General features: G+C 34.1%; 1 protein-coding gene across 3 annotated transcripts in view; it reads right to left on the reverse strand.

Moving 5' to 3' along the window:
- LOC6041652 (protein sax-3) overlaps nucleotides 1-16,956 on the reverse strand; it is a 418,150-nt gene that overhangs the window by 22,640 nt on the left and 378,554 nt on the right. For all 3 annotated transcript variants that reach the window (XM_038251334.1, XM_038251332.1, XM_038251333.1), the window contains exons 8-10: nucleotides 1,912-1,994; nucleotides 1,569-1,835; nucleotides 1,329-1,499 (exon numbers count right to left, since the gene is read on the reverse strand). In XM_038251334.1, the coding sequence (XP_038107262.1) occupies nucleotides 1,329-1,499; nucleotides 1,569-1,835; nucleotides 1,912-1,994 (521 nt within the window). The remainder of the gene's footprint in view (nucleotides 1-1,328; nucleotides 1,500-1,568; nucleotides 1,836-1,911; nucleotides 1,995-16,956) is intronic.

The raw sequence follows: 16,956 nt of genomic DNA on the forward strand, positions 1-16,956 counted from the left end.
AAATTTGAATGGAGAAACCAATGATGTAAAAAGGAATCGATGGGCAAAGTTTTATCTAATAAAAAAAAATCTTGTTATGAGATATCTCAAGACACCAGAATAACGAACATAATAAAACAAATGAACAATTTTCTTTGAAACAAAAGCATTTACTATCCAAATGACAAATTAAACCACTCAAGACAACTGATATCAACCTTCCGTTTCAAAACGTCATTCAACCACAAGACAAATGGTCCATCCAAAAGTGCTCTACCCCACACCAATCACAGTGTGACGTATGGTAATTTGTCAAAAAGCACATTTGTCGATCCACCCCGAAAGCCCACCCCAGAATCCTCCCAGGAAAACCAGACACTTTCCTCAGCGTCCAAATTTATTCTCTTTTAATTCATCTAATTTCATTCCCGGCCAATTTCGCGACCGTGTGTGCGAGTTCCACCAAGGAAGAAGACGAACACTCTGTGCGGTATAAATTATACCCCGAATAATAAAGTCTCACTCCCCCCAACCCAAGAAAGCTGATAAATCTTGACTCTGGGATCCGTTTAAGCTCTCGCGCCCCAACTATCGAAGTCCAACGCCGGAACAAGAAACCCAACTCGGTTCGCTGCCATTTGGAACTGCTTGACTTGCATTAGCTTTTTCATTAACATAAAATGGGAATATTTCTTCCTGGCGAGAGGAGCGAAACGACTTCTTGCTTCTACTGTTTGAATCGGGAGAAGTTTGGTCGGGATTCTTCGTTGGAAGTTTGAGGTAGGGTGAGTGGAGCAATTACGGACGTTTCGTATTGAGTTTTGTGTCTTGAGTCTTCAGTTTTCAGTCTTCAGTCTTCAGTCTTCAGTCTTCAGTCTTCAGTCTTCAGTCTTCAGTCTTCAGTCTTCAGTCTTCAGTCTTCAGTCTTCACTTCACTTTTCAAAAAGTTCTGATTTTAGTTTTAAAATTGAAGAGTAAAAAATAATTACTCCAGCCAAACTTTGCTCTTTTACCCTACCATTATTTGGCGGAAAAGTGGTGGAATGTGAAAAACTACCTCCCCTAATCTAATTGATGCTCTACGCTTTCGTGATCAGTGCCCTCCCAGCTGAAACCCTTCCACCCTCCCTAAGGAGCAAGAATTTAGTACAGTTGGAAAGTTTTATCTTCTCTCCGTGCCACCCCTAATGAAAAAGGGGAGGAATGAAATATTACACCGTCCCCAACTTCCCCTAAAATTACCCCAAGCGAAAAACTTACTAAATAGGGAAATTTTCTTAATTTTCCACCCCCCCGAAATTGATTGGAAAATTTCTGCCCCGTTGAATCGCTGAGGAATGCGCGCTTACCTTCCCGTTGAGGACCATTCGGGCCGCCTCGAGCTCCTCGGGCATCGTGACGCCGTCGTCGGCGGACAGCGTCCGGATCAGGTTGGACAGCGGGGACGGGGCCGAGTAGCCGTGGACGTTTTCCGCGCGCACGATGAACAGGTACGGCGTCGAGGGTTTGAGGTTGGTGATCTGTGGGGAGAATTTGTTGTAACTTTTCTTGACGAAAAAAAAAAAAAAAACTCTCAAGAAAGAACTCACCGTCGCCGTGTTGGCCGCAATCCGGCTCACCGCCCGCACCCACCCGTCCTTGTCGTCCGGGCTGTAATACTCCACCGTGTACCCGGTGACCGGATTGTTCCGCAGCTTATCGCTTTGTCCATCGCCGGACGGGCCACTTTTAGCCCAAACCAGAGTCACGTTACTGTTGGTGATGTTGACCGCCTTGGGGACGGACGGGGCCGCCGGAAGCAGATCGCCGGAGTGCGAGGACCGGTGCAAGTTAGCCGATGATGGGCTCTTCTCGACCTGGAATTGAAATGGGGGTTTTGTTGTTGTTGTTGTTGCAAACCGCAATCTTGTCGACAAAAGTCAGATGACTTACCATCAGATGGGCACTCCATGATGTTTCGCCCTTTTCGGAGTAGGCCACGCACGAGTACCAATCGGTGTCCTCCGGTTGGAGATCTGCAAAAAGAGTTGCGAAAGGGGAAAAGTGGGAGTGATGAGAAAAATGTGAAATGCTTGACATGGTTGACAACGGTGGTATTAGTCGAAGATGCGCACTAGGGAAGTTGTAAACGGTGCTGAGGTTTTGACCATATTAGGTCAGGATAAACATTAGGGTGGCTCTATATGGTCGATAGGTACAGCGTTCTCAAAACTAGTATAATATGCAAAAATCACAAACTAGATAGCATCATACTTTCTCTGAGAAAGTTTTAGAGATTTTTCTCCGTTTTAACGATATTGTGTTAGTTTTATAATTTTGTTCAAAATGTGAAATGCAAAAATTGTCAAATACTTAAATTGAGTTTTAACATACAAATCTTTAATATTAAATTGTTTTGAATCCAAATGGCATAAAATATTTTTTTCTTGTTCGAGTCCAGTAAACATGGAAGATATTCTCAAGCTGGTTTTGTGGCAAAGTTTGATGGTTTCTCCGATTGTTTTAAATGTGCAAATTCAAAACGATAATAATGTTCAACTAAACCCTATGGGAATTATTAGAAATCATAGATCTAGGGTTTTTTCTCAAAATTTATTTTCCCTAAAAGAGCACGCAGCTAGCAACATCTAAACATAGAAACATGTACCCTCCCTGTAAAGGCTTATGAATTGATCTCAGTTGAAAGGTTCTCCAAATCTCTGAATTGCAAATGTAACATCCTGGAGCAGAACTGTTAAATTCTAATAAACACCAATTGAATTGAAAATTATTAGAAAGGCTCAAAATGATGCTTAGGACAGGAAATATCTTAAGAAGCGAACCAGCGCGTTTCAAGCACACTAATCTGCACAAAAGGAAAAGGAACAATCGATTCAACGCACACAATGCTCTGGTACTCGTTAGGCTTGTTAGAATGCTTCATGGAAGCAAAAGCTTTCATATTGTTCTAAATGTTTATTATTTACACTGTGACGAATTTTTCAAATGTAATTGCACTTTGAAACATAATTGAATTCATACAATCAAATTGAGAAAGTTTCTTTAAAAACTTGATCGATCGCCATTGAAGTAATTAATAAAAGCACTTTTCAAAAGATAAGTTTCCACATTTTGATTTAAAATAATAATTTTAGAGTAACAATTTTGTTTTATAGTGAATTTCAGTGATTTTCAAACATTAAAGATTGTTTTGTTTGAAGACCAAATAATATAAATATAAATTTGAAATTGGATTTTGTAATTAATTCTTAAAGATAGAATCCAAAATATTTAAAATTGAAAAAAAATTGTGATAGACATCATTATAAGGTTCTTAGACACACCCTTTATATTTTGTACCAAAAAAATTTCTCAAATTAAGGAACAAAGCCTTACTTTTTTTAATTTTTTAACATCGGAAAAAAATGCGAATGTTTGGCAAAAAATATCTCAAATAAATTATTTTTTTATTGAATTACTCAGAAAAAAAAATCAATTCTTGTAATCGTGAATTAAGTTCACAAATGTGAGAACCACGAACGAATTTATTCATGAGTATGGTGCATTTGCACTATAAACGTGAATGAATTTCTTCGTGGTTCTCGCATTCGTGAATTTAATTCACGATTTTGAGAATCGATTTTTTTCCGTTTAAACTCAAATTAAAGATAATGATAAAAAGTTCTACATAAGTTTTCCAATTCTGATTTTTTAAGAAATTGCAGAAATATTTTAAACAAAAGAAAGAAATCACGATGTAAAAAAACGTATTGCAAATTAAAATATATGTCATCAATTTTGACAATTCCGTCGTGAAACTACTTACTTTTCCTGTCATTCTTGAACGGCGAAATAGCCTACTTTTCTGTACAAAAAATAACAGAATCGAATAGCAACCTTTTCAGCACTTGTTTCGAAAAGTAACACTTTTCATTTTTTTTATTTAAACGATTTATTGACAAAATACATGAAAATTTGACTTTCAATTTCACTCAATGGGTGTTTTTTTCGGAATTGCAAACAATGTTGTATGGAACTCGTTGCAAAACTTGATTTTTTCAGCACTCTTCGTATTTATCCAACTCGGGGAATCTCGTTGGATAAATGTACAATTCATGCTGAAAAAATCCTCTTTTTGCAACTTGTTGCATAAACTACTATTAAACACTTCTTTCCATTCAAATTTTAATACATTTGCTTGTTATATCAATTTGTTAATTTTTTTCAATGCCCGCCTCCCCTCGACTTTATTCAGACGGCCTTATTTAGGTTAACAAGACAATCTGAGAGGATGATTTAAAATGATTTGAAAAAAAAAAATGGGAAAACGCCTGAAAATATTAATAATCTTACGATCAAAATAATGTTTGTGTACTCGTTTCGTTCTATACCTCCTTAAATTTAGATGTGAAAAAAGTGGCTATTAAAATTATTTACAGCTTATAAATAATAGACAATTTAAAAAATAAATAAATAAATTTATTGTAAATCTTTCAAGCAAACTATTTCAATTGATTATACATCAATCTTAAATAAATTTGAAAACTTTTGATTTAAACATTTGCTTTTTGTTTTCAAATATTGGAAACTTACTTTGAAATCTGAAATTTATGGATTGGTCTCATACTCCGATAGACCAAGACAACAATATTAAATAAAATATGTTATAATGTGAAGCAGTTCTCCAGAATTTTGGAAAAAATACATATATTTATCACGATAAAGTATTTTCTGATCGAATTGCTGTGTTCGGCTAAAACGAGCCTCCAATTTCCAAAATGAGTGTCTTAACACTTTTAAAATGTTACTCATAATTCTAAAAAAAAAATTTTGTTGTTTTGTCGCAAAAAAATATTTCTTAATACTGATATTGCGAGTTTTAAAATTATGGCGTGTTAGACACTAAAATATCTATTTTTCCCAACATTTAAATGATTCGAGGCTGTCTCTCAGCAAGTTGGATCTACAAAGCAAAAAAGAATATGTTAGAAATGTTTTCAGCTCTTCAAAACTATTTTTTTGCGTGGATACTTTTGCTTCACGAAGACCTCTTTTTTGAAATTTTAAAAAAGCTGAAAAAAACAAATGGAGCCTAACATTTTAAAAGGGCACAAAACTTTTGTAAACAATAGTGTATCCCTTTCACTCAAATAACAGTTTGCATAAGGTGCGAGAGGGATGCACTCTTGTTTACAAAAGTTTTGTGCCCTAATGAAATGGAATGCACGAATTCAAACAAAATGTACGGCCCTTTTTGATGGCAAATTTTATTTGTATCATAAATTGATTTTTGAAATTTTGTTTTACAATGTCTCAATGTTATTTTCAAAGTTCATATCTCCGTTCATAATTTCAAATTTGAAGGCCACGTGATTCATGAACGATCCTACTGGAATTTATTTTTTAAACTTTGTGTGTGTGTGTGGTCCAATCCAATACCCGCTGGCCGGCAGCGAAATTATGGGAAAGTATAATTTGTATCTGACTTGGATTATGCTGATACAGCTTATCTCAGTCCCGGGTATTAGGTGGTGACAGCCCTCGCGCTGCTTCCAATGACCCATTTCAGAATGGCAGAGATCCTAGCGGCCCAATTCCGAGGTCATTGGGCATTGTCTGGCCCCGCCTAAACATAGAACAAGAACCAGACGGATCCTCGAACTATCTTTAAACTTCCAATCCCATCAGGCAAAACAGGGATCAGCGCGTATATAGTGATAAATAAGTGGCATTTGGGTAAAAACACTTTTTCTTCCTCTTTTTCCGCACGAAACACGATCGACTGACCAGCTTCTTCAAAAACATTTTTTCTTCTCTTTTACCGCGCGAAACAAAGACGCAGGCCAAACACGATCGAAGCAGGCCTTGCCTCGCAAAGAGCAACGGCGAGACTGGCCAGCTTCTTTCAAAATCACTTTTTTCTTCTTTTTCTCCCGCGCGAAACAACGACGCAGGCCAAACACGATCGAAGCAGGCCTTGCTTCGCAAAGAGCAACGGCGAGACTCTGGAATTTATTTTTTAAACTTTCATTCAAAATTAAAAAAAATACAAAAAAATCGTTTTACAAAAAAGTTGAGAATTTTTCAAAAGATCAAAAATATACAAATAATTTTAGAGGCAAAAGAAAAAGTTTATTATATTTCATAAAAATATTGAGCTGAATCTCAAAATAAGCTATTGAATTTAGTACAAGAACAAAAAAAATGCAATGGTTTGAAAAAGCATCAAAATTATTTTTGTTTGTTTTACAGAGTTCAAAATCATTAGATTATAATGTTATAACAAAAATTTCTTCGTATTCGTTATGTTTCTATGAATAAAACAAAAATCTCTAAATGTTTTCTATCAAACGGTTTTAGCTGGTCTTTTGAAAAATGGTCCAGGATGTTTTTAAATTGAATAAACTTTTTTTTACATTTGAAACATATTTTTTTTGTTCATATTCGTTCTAATGTTACCTAACACGAGTCTAACAAAAATTTAAAATCCTCAACCAGTTCAAACCTTTTTCAGACACAATCTCCCTGGCCGGAGAAAAACAACCCTCTCATCTTGCGGGGCCTTGACTTGAAGCTTTCCCATTCGAGAGGCCAATCTCTGTCGTTTTCCGGATCGTCCGGGTAGTTGTCATGTCGTCGTTCCTAAACCCCCCACCCAAGGGTTTTCCACGTCCTGTCTTCTCTCGCACACAGTTACACAAAAACAGTGTAAAATGCGTTCGAGATTCGATCTCCCTGACGATTCTCGGGTGGAAAAAGTTTCCAGAATTGAACAACACGACGACTGCGAACTCGACTTATTTATGGACGCTCTGCGTCGAGACTTTTGGCAGACACAAACACGTTCGCACTACACACACACACACAGTTGCAAATTTGGAAAACTCTCAATTTTTGCAAAAAGCTGAAAAAAAAGCAAAATTTTCAACAGTGCCTCCCACAAAGCTGAGGAAAAGTGCTTTTCCCGCTTCCGGAAAGAGAACAGAAAAAAAGTGGTCCACCCTTTCTTTTTTAGGGGAGTAGAAGGGGGTGAGCGAAAATCGCATACTGATGGTGGTGATGTCATAATATGCTAACTTGGGATTACTTTGGGAGCGGCGGGGCCTTGTTCAAATTTTGCGGTACACGACTACGGCACTGTCCCAGGGAAAAAGGGCGATTGAGAAAGGAAAACAGAGATAGAGAGTCAAGAGTGCCAATATTAGCATTTGGCTGGGAGAAGATATGTTTTCCATTTGCGATTTTCATCCCGTTTGGCGGAGCATTGGTAGCGGGGAAAAGTGCTGCGAAATCTGAAGCCCGGAATGGTAGAGTGTCGTCTGCACGAGGAATGGGAAAGTATTTTACAAATTGACATTCCCACTGGAGGATGATGGTCTCTGAAGTCGACATTCGCACTGTAATGGAGGGCATTGTCGTTCTAGGAAATCAGGGACGAAAATATAGCTGTTGTTTACATTAGAAGCGAACATTTTCGTTTTTGATTTAGAAATCATCTTTATAAAATTATTGAAGATATAAATGAATGAAGGTCAGGTTCACATTTGTATCAGAAGAAAAATTATTATTTTTCAAGTTTCTTTTGTTGTTTTTGCATGTTAAATTGATTTTTTTTACGGTTTAATTTTATTCTGTACCTTTTTTTGTTTAAATATTTGCAAATTCATGCCATCTTACTTTCTTGGAGCAAAATCATTACTGGATTTTGTTACATATGAGCAACTCTCTACGAAATCGGCTGATTTCGACCATTTTTATTTTTTGTATTTTTTTATTTGACTCAAACTTTGTGGGGGCCTTCCCTATGACCAAATAAGCTATTTTGCGTCATTGGTTCACCCATACAAGTCTCCATACAATTTTGGCTGCTGTCCATACAAAAATGGTATGTAAATATTCAAACAGCTGTAACTTTTGAGTGAATTTTCTGATCAATTTGGTGTCTTCGGCAAAGTTGTAGGTATTGTTGAAAACTTTTGAGAAAAAATAGGTACACGGAAAAAAATTTGCAGATTTTTTTATCAACATTTTTTTACTAAAACTCAATTTCCCAAAATACATATTTTTTGATTTTCGAGATTTTTTGATATGTTTTAGGGTACAAAAATCCGCAACTTTTGAGCCATAGAGAAACATGGTCAAAAAATCTGCCGCAGAGTTATGAATTTTTGAAAAAATTGTGATTTTTGGAAAAAAAATTATGTTTTATGCAAAGACAAGTTTGACATTACTTTTTAATGCAAAATTGAATTTGCAATCGAAAAGTACTTTACAGATTTTTTGATAAAGGGCTCCGTTTTCAAGATATAACCACCGAAAGTTTGATTTTAGCGAAATATTTGCAGTTTTTCAATTTTTAAAAATAGTGACCATGAGTGACCATTTCTAAAAATATTTTTTTTGAAAGGTTCAGAAAATTTGCTATAAAATTGTCAAAGAGACATTGAAGATTGGTTGCTGAGATAGAGCCGCTTTAAGAAAAAGAAATACGAAAATTGAAGTTTTCTAAATCTCACCAAAACAACCCACCTTTTTCTAATGACGATATCTCAGCAATTAATGGTCCGATTTTCAATGTTAATATATGAAACTTTCGTGAAATTTTCCGATCTTTTCGAAAAAAATATTTTTTTTAAATCAAGACTAACATTTTAAAAGGGCCAAATATTGAATATAATTCTTGGATCGTAGTAATCGGTGCGTGCGGGCGTGAATTTTTTTTTTGCTGCGTCATGTTTTTTTTGAATTTAAAATTAACCTTCTAGGAAAATTTTAGAAAATTAAAGTGTCTAAACCAGATATTAGATCCGTATTTTGCCTTTTTTGACAGTTGGTTGTAATGTCATCATCCGCGGAAAACTTTGTGAGGTGTAAGCTGCCAAAGCGAAGAACTGGACATTTCTGCAGAAAGAGTGAAGTCTTCCGAGTGTTGGTCCAGAAGGGATTTCTACTTTCTTTTCGTATGGATATCGTTGAAGACGTCGGGAAGCTGTTCCAAGGAAATTGGAATGTTGGGTTCCAATCCCTACGAAATCTACCAAGCCGATGGATTGGAATTTTGCTTGTGAAGGAGGTTTATTATGGATCGTTGAATCTGAATCTTGATTTGGTGAGATCTATCCATTTTATCTATCATTATTTGATTTTTTTCCCTTACTTTATATAATATTCTATTGATCAAATGATATATCCATATTATCCCTTTCCCACCTTCCCTTTCTCCTATCCTCATTTCCACCCCCTCCCAACCCCCCCCCCCCCCGCCTCTAAATATTATTATCTGCCAAATTTACACTAACACACCACACCACAACTGATTCGGAGCGTTTGGTACGGTATGTCCACGCATCCTTCCTCCCCTGATGATTCTGTTGAATGTGATCCGTTCACAGAATCTGTCTCTGCGGTTAATGCAACGCAGTAGGCCTGGCCGCTTTAATTTTTGCTATACATTTTCGGGGTAACTCGGATGTACTGTAATCATTAATATTGACAAGAAAGGACTTGAGGCGTAATCTTACCACAAGTTCTTCCAGGATGCTTTCTTCGGACTGGCTGCGCTTGTGTTCGATTAGATTAGATTAGATTAGATTAGAAACTTTCGTGAAATTTTCCGATCTTTTCGAAAAAAATATTTTTTTTAAATCAAGACTAACATTTTAAAAGGGCCAAATATTGAATATAATTCTTGATTTAAAATTTTTCAAAATATTTTTTTGGAAAAGATCGGAAAATTTCACGAATTTTTCATATATTAACATTGAAAATCGGACCGTTAATTGCTGAGATATCGTCATTAGAAAATGGTGGGCTGATTGGGTGAGACTTAGAAAACTTCAATTTTCGTGTTTCTTTTTCATTAAGCCGCGGTTTTTCAGCAACCAGCGGTCCAATCTTCAATGTCTCTTTGACAATTTTATAGCAAATTTTCTGAACTTTTCAAAAAAAATATTTTTAGAAATGGTCACTCATGGTCACTATTTTTAAAAAACTGAAAAACTGCAAATATGTCGCTAAAATCAAACTTTCGGTGGCTATATCTTGAAAACGGAGCCCTTTATCAAAAAATCTGTAAAGTTCTTTTCGATTGCAAATTCAATTTTGCATTAAAAAGTAATGTCAAACTTGTTTTTGCATAAAACTTCGATTTTTTTCAAAAATCACAATTTTTTCAAAAATTCATAACTCGGCGGCAGATTTTTTGACCATGTTTCTCTATGGCTCAAAAGTTGCGGATTTTAATCCCCTAAAACATATCAAAAAATCTAAAAAATCAAAAAATACGTATTTTGGGAAATTGAGTTTTAGTAAAAAAAATGTTGATGAAAAAATCTGCAAATTTTTTTTCCGTGCACCTATTTTTTCTCAAAAGTCCTCAACAAAACCTATAACTTTGCCGAAGACACCAAATTGATCAGAAAATTCACTCAAAAGTTACAGCTGTTTGAATATTTACATACCATTTTTGTATGGACAGCTGCCAAAATTGTATGGAGACTTGTATGGGTAAACCAATGAAGCAAAATAGCTTATTTGGTCATAGGGAAGGCCCCCACAAAGTTTGAGCCAAATCAAAAAATACAAATAAAATCCATTTCCGGTTTTGGTAGAGAGTTGCTTACATGTGTGAAATATTTTCAGGTGTGTAAGAAAATATTAAAAAAAAAATCAATATACTTTGCATACAAAATTTACTTTCATCACCTGCCAAATCCCTGTCTGCAGTACATTTTCAATGATTAATTAGCTCCATAAAGGCTCCTTTCTACGCTGCACTAACTGACTGGCGGTCGGTTCCCGTCATCGGAACAGCGGTAAGCCACTTATCAGCGCCATCATAAAATGTAATTACCACTAACAATGGGGGATTACTTTTAATGCGTATTGAAAAATGGCAAAATGATAAGAAGCTGAAGTTGCTCCTGAAGGCATCAGCGCTGAAAGATTTTTCCTCATTTTTTTTCCATTTTTCAAGCGTCAAGTTTTCCCCCTTTTTCCGACTTGCACGAGAGAAAACGAGAGAGAGAGCGGATTAATCTTCCTACTTTTATCGGAAGATATTTTCAAGGATTTCTTCCTGTCAATCTTCGGCAATGTGCGGGGAAGGATTGCTTCATAAAAAGTGACGTTTTTCATAATTAATTTTTCCGCACTGCTGCTTAAGTTGAGGCAGTGGGGGTTGGAAAAAGTGGTTGCAATTATTCAGGATTTTTCCCTGCTCCACCGAGCATTTGCCGATAAAATCTCGCTTCATTTTCTCCCTCTGGACAAAGGAAAAGACGTCTTAATTCGCCAGCTAGCCGTCTTGATGAAGTCCTCTGGACCGCGGTATCTGGCCTCGAGGATCTAGAGACTTCACTTTACGAGCGAAACGTCACTCATTTCGGATGCAAACGATGTGCGGGAAATGGCTCGGCTGACACACACTTTGATTCAATCAGCCAGATAGGTTCCGAGCGATTCATCTCTCGTCGATGGAGAGATGATGGCTCAACTAATAGTGAAAAAATCTCTGAAAAATTTGAAGCTTCTGATAATATTTTTTTGACATTTTAAATTTTCAAAGATAGAACAGTGTAAATCTTGAAATAAAAACTTAAAATCAGCGTTTTGAGCTTTTTCATGCATGACAAAAAATCGAATCCCATTGGATTTTCCAAAGAATTACCCAACTCAGCAAAATAGTCGAACCAAGGAATCACTTCCTAGTACATTCAGGAAAACCACCATTATCATCGAATGGAATCGTTTGGCCGCATCACGACGACGCCGATGATCATCATCGTAATCATCGCGATGAAAAAGCCAAAATCGTAAAAGTGAGCAGAGAGATGTCACTTTTGTTCTGCCAGTACCTACTTGCACTGAGATGCCAAAAAAGGGAAGTTGTTCAATTTTATAGGCCATTTGGTTATCCCTTATTCGAGTGATATCCCTCAGATCGGTGATAGAGAAAACGGAGCTATCGATTTGATCGGAGAGGAAAAAAATGTGTTCTAAAGTGAAAAGTCACAAAAGTTTATTGTCATGCAAAGTCGATAAAAATAAAATGATCAAATGGCCTAGCCTTTGCTTAGCTTGACAGTTTTTCGTTTGGGGAATTGCGATTTGGGAGAGCTTTGAAATAATGCTTGAAACAGTTTAAACAGGCGTTTCTTTATTGGTTTTCACATAAAGATGGCAATTGAGTTTTTGAAATTTTACTCTTTTTCCTACTTAAGGATCCACTACACGCGAACATTTTTTACTTCGACTTTTTTACGGAAATTGTCATAACTCTGAACAAAAAACAGTTAGAGCCCTACTTTTTGTATTAGGTTCTGTAGAAATGTTTTGCAAAACTAACAAGACCTAAACTGATCTGATTGTTTAAATAGCCCAATAAACTTGCGAAAATCACAAAACGGCCTACTTTTCTCTATCAAGGATAACAGAATGGAAAATGAATACTTTAATTGTTGTAAGCAACTCGTTGCAAATTTTTTTTTTAGCTCTCGTCGTATTTATCCAACTCGGTAAACCTCGTTAGATAAATGTGCTGAAAAAATCATCTTTTTGCAAATTGTTACATTAAGTTGTTGTTGGAGTAATTTTTGAAATTTTGACCCAGAATTACTGCAAAATAAGCCGGTGGCTTTAATCCACTCAAATGTTGTCATTGTTCAAGTAGGCAACCGCGTTTATACGTCGCATTTGGGTCGAGGTGTTCAGTATTCACCCAATGACCCTAATGAACAACGACACAAATGCTTCTAAAAATATACTTGATCCACAAGGATCTCGGAGAGCCACTGGAAAGAGAGAGAAATTGACATAATAGAAGAGCGAAAGAATTGGTGTTGGTTGCATCGGAGACATGGAACAAATGTCATACGATTACCCAGTAGAAACAGATCACGTTCTAAGAGGTTGCCTCTCAGCACGGTGGTTTGGTTCCGTTGGCAGATCGGTGATGCGTTCTCATGGTATGAGATAGAACGGGGTTCAATTCCCCGGCGGATCACAGTGCACAATTTTTTCGCAAATTATCTTCTTTATTCAATGTTTATCACTTTCCAATGTTTCTCACCATGTGACATGTGTTGCTCTAATCTAATCTAAGTTGTTGTTACTCCTATTTCTATTATCGGCCTGTTGACTAGGAATTACAACTTTCATAAAGTGTTTTTGACTGTTCCAAAATAACAAATAGCTCAAATAAAAGTGAGCAAGCAACTTTTCACTGTTGACGTATCTAAAAATGTTGATTTAATAGCGGTAAAATGCAAAAGCGGAGAGAATTGGTTGAACGGCTTAGAGTGATTAAAATGGGTTTATTTTCCCTATTCTACATTTAAAAAATATTGAAATCTTGTCTTTTAACATTGATCAACACATTTATTTAAAAAAAAATCAATAATTTACAAAGACATTTTAAAATATGTTCAAAAAAAAAAAACTTCACATTGATTTTAAAGAAATAAAAGCAAAATATTTTGAAGAACGCCTTTATGCAAATATATTTTAAAGTATTGGGCAAATACATATTTTTGAAAAAGTTCTTACTTTTTCCCGTTACGCCGAAAATTTGCAAAATATCAATGAATTTATAAAAATATTTATTTCTTTAAGTTTTATGACTTTTTTTATCTGCGGTCAAAAAATTTAAAAATTTCCAAAAAGTTTAAAAGTGCCTTATTTGATCAAAATACAAAAGTTGACGTTTAACAATGTATTTTAAATAGTTAAAAATCATTATTCAAGATTTATCAAGGAAAATTTTAATTTTCAGCAATAATATTTTTTTGAAAGGTTGTGAGGATAAACACAAAATTTAAATAAAATTTGCAACGGCCCAATTTTTTAGGAATCATACATTTTTAGCATTCAACATAAATAAAAAGCATAATCTGCAATCGAAAATTACTTATTTTTTTTTTAATTTTGACGTTTTCATGTTTAACATTTTAGTAGCAGGTTCATTGTTTTTGCAATTTAAAAATATTCCATGAAGAAAAGGCAACGCCGCAAAAGTATTTTGGAAATGCTGAGAAAACTTGCTGGTTACTCAAATAAAGCCTATTGAAAAGAAAAAAAATAGATAAAATTTTGAGAAAAACAATTTTTACTTAGTGTCACCTAATAAGTTACATATTTTAAATCATAGCATTTGAAAGCTTTCAAAATATGGGAATTCCGCCCTTCTAAAGATCTTAAAAAAATAAAATTATTTTTAAAGAAAGAGCAGAAAAGTCGAGTAAGGCTAGTTATATGACTCTGAGAAAAAGTATGTTTTATTAAATTTAATAATATGTAAATATTTGAACAACCAGCAATCCTATCAGCAAAGCCTTGAGTAGTTTTCTATCACAAAAGTAAATTTTAAAAGCTGAATTAAAAAAAATAACTTTTGTTTCAGATTTTGCACCATCTTCAACTCAAGCGCAGATTCCTATTTTGTTTAATAAAAAATGCATTGCATATGTTTGATTTTTTCGTTTTATGTTAGTGCTAGGCTCTTAGGAATAATGAATGATAGGCTTAGTGATTTTTCACGCTAAAACATTGAATATTTTACGGGGAACTTACTTTAAAAACACAAAATTTCACGGAACATGAAAAAGTTAAAATAATGCTGACAGTCATTTGTTAATATCATAGAAACTTCTTTTTAACATTCATTATAAATAATTATTCAATAGATAAAAAAAATCACTAAATTAAAAACTGATAAAAAAAACTTTTCCTTATTAAAAATATATATATATTTTTAGCGGGCTTATATATACTTTGAAACGAAATGTAGGGCATGCATATAATCATTTATTGAACTGCCTTTTTAAAATATTCGACTTCTTCATCTGAAATTTTTTCGCTAATTTGCTTCTATTTGATCGCTTTACATTTTATTGAAGTTCATACCACAGCATAATTTGACAGTCTTGTTCAACCAAATGGTCAGAGTAATCTGACATTTTTCCCTGTAAAAATATTTTTTAAGGTTTTCATCTCACTTTTCAAAAACTGAATGAAAAACAATAAAAATCTGTAAAATTATTTGATCTAAAACGATATCTTTTTTTTATCTTATATGAAAACAGGAAACAAAAAAGATCGATTTTTTTAACTTTCTCGGAAATCATCTACCAAAATAATCAAATGTCGTGAAAATTAAAAAGGACTAAAAAAACTGAAATTTTCAAAAATAAAACAATTCAGCTGAACAAAATCAGCAATCTTTCAAAAACTTATTCCAATATTCAGTCAATTTGAACAAGTTTCGGGGAAAAAGCCAAAATATTTTTTTTGGTATGAGAATAAGTGGAATCAAAAGATTGACGTGGATGCTAACATGATGATTCAGAAAATTTGCTCTATACTTTGAGTTAATTATGTTAACACATTACTTCTCAGTAAATGTTGTCACAACTTTATGTCAATGTATATTTTTCTAACAATTCTTCAGATGGTTTGTATTGAGCAGTTCTCTAGGATTTCGGTCATTCGATTTTTTTCGTATTTTTTAATCCGACTGAAACTTTTTTGGTGCTTTCGGTATGCCCAAAGAAGCCATTTTGCATCATTAGTTTGTCCATATAATTTTCCATACAAATTTCGCAGCCGTCCATATAAAAATGATGTATGAAAATTCAAAAATCTGTATCTTTTGAAGGAATTTTTGATCGATTTGGTGTCTTCGGCAAAGTTGTAGGTATGGATACGGACTACACTGGAAAAAAATTATACACGGTAAAAAAAATTTGGTGATTTTTTTATTTAACTTTTTATCACTAAAATTTGATTTGCAAAAAAACACTATTTTTATTTTTTGTAATGTTTTAGATGACATAAAATGCCAACTTTTCAGAAATTTCCAAGTTGTGCAAAAAATCATTGACCGAATTTTGTAATCATTACTTATTTTTTCAAAAAATTGAAATATTGGTCGCAAAATTTTTTCAACTTCATTTTTCGATGTAAAATCAAATTTGCAATCAAAAAGTACTTTAGTGAAATTTTGATAAAGTGCACCGTTTTCAGGTTAAATCCATATTTAGGTAACTTTTTTGAAAATAGTCGCAGTTTTTCATTTTTTTTTTAATTAGTGCACATGTTTGCACACTTTTGAAAAAAATATTTTTTAAAAGCTGAGAAAATTCTCTATATTTTGCTTCTTCGGACTTTGTTGATGCGACGTTTAGTTGCTGAGATATTGCAATGCAAATGTTTAAAAACAGGAAAATTGATGTTTTCTAAGCCTCACCCAAACAGCCCATCATTTTTTAATGTCGATATCTCAGCAACTAATAGTCCGATTTTCAATGTTAATATATGAAACATTTGTAAAATTTTCCGATCTTTTCGAAAAAAATATTTTCAAAATTTTCAAATCAAGACTAACATTTTAAAAGGGCGTAATATGGAATGTTTGGCCCTTTTGAAATGTTAGTCTTGATTTGAAAATTTTGAAAATAATGTTTTCGAAAAGATCGGAAAATTTCACAAATGTTTCATATATTAACATTGAAAATCGGACCATTAGTTGCTGAGATATCGACATTAAAAAATGGTGGGCTGTTTGGGTGAGACTTAGAAAACATCAATTTTCCTGTTTTTAAACCTTTGCATTGCAATATCTCAGCAACTAAAGGTCGTATCAACAAAGTCCGAAGAAGCAAAATATAGAGAATTTTCTCAGCATTTCAAAAGTATTTTTTTTCAAAAGTGTGCAAACATGTGCACTAATTTAAAAAAATGAAAAACTGCGACTATTTTCAAAAAAGTCACCTAAATATGGATTAAACTTGAAAACGATGCACTTAATCAAAATTTTACTACAGTACTTTTGGATTGCAAATTTGATTTTACATCGAAAAGTGAAGTTGATTTTTTGAAAAAATAAGCATTGATTAAAAAATTCATAACTCGGTCAATGTTTTTTTAAACAACCTGGAAATTTCTGAAAAGTTGGCATTTTATGTCCTCTAAAACATATAAAAAAAATAAAACTAGTGTTTT

Source organism: Culex quinquefasciatus, chromosome 2 (assembly GCF_015732765.1).
Source record: "Culex quinquefasciatus strain JHB chromosome 2, VPISU_Cqui_1.0_pri_paternal, whole genome shotgun sequence".
In the NCBI taxonomy this organism is placed as follows: domain Eukaryota; kingdom Metazoa; phylum Arthropoda; class Insecta; order Diptera; family Culicidae; genus Culex; species Culex quinquefasciatus.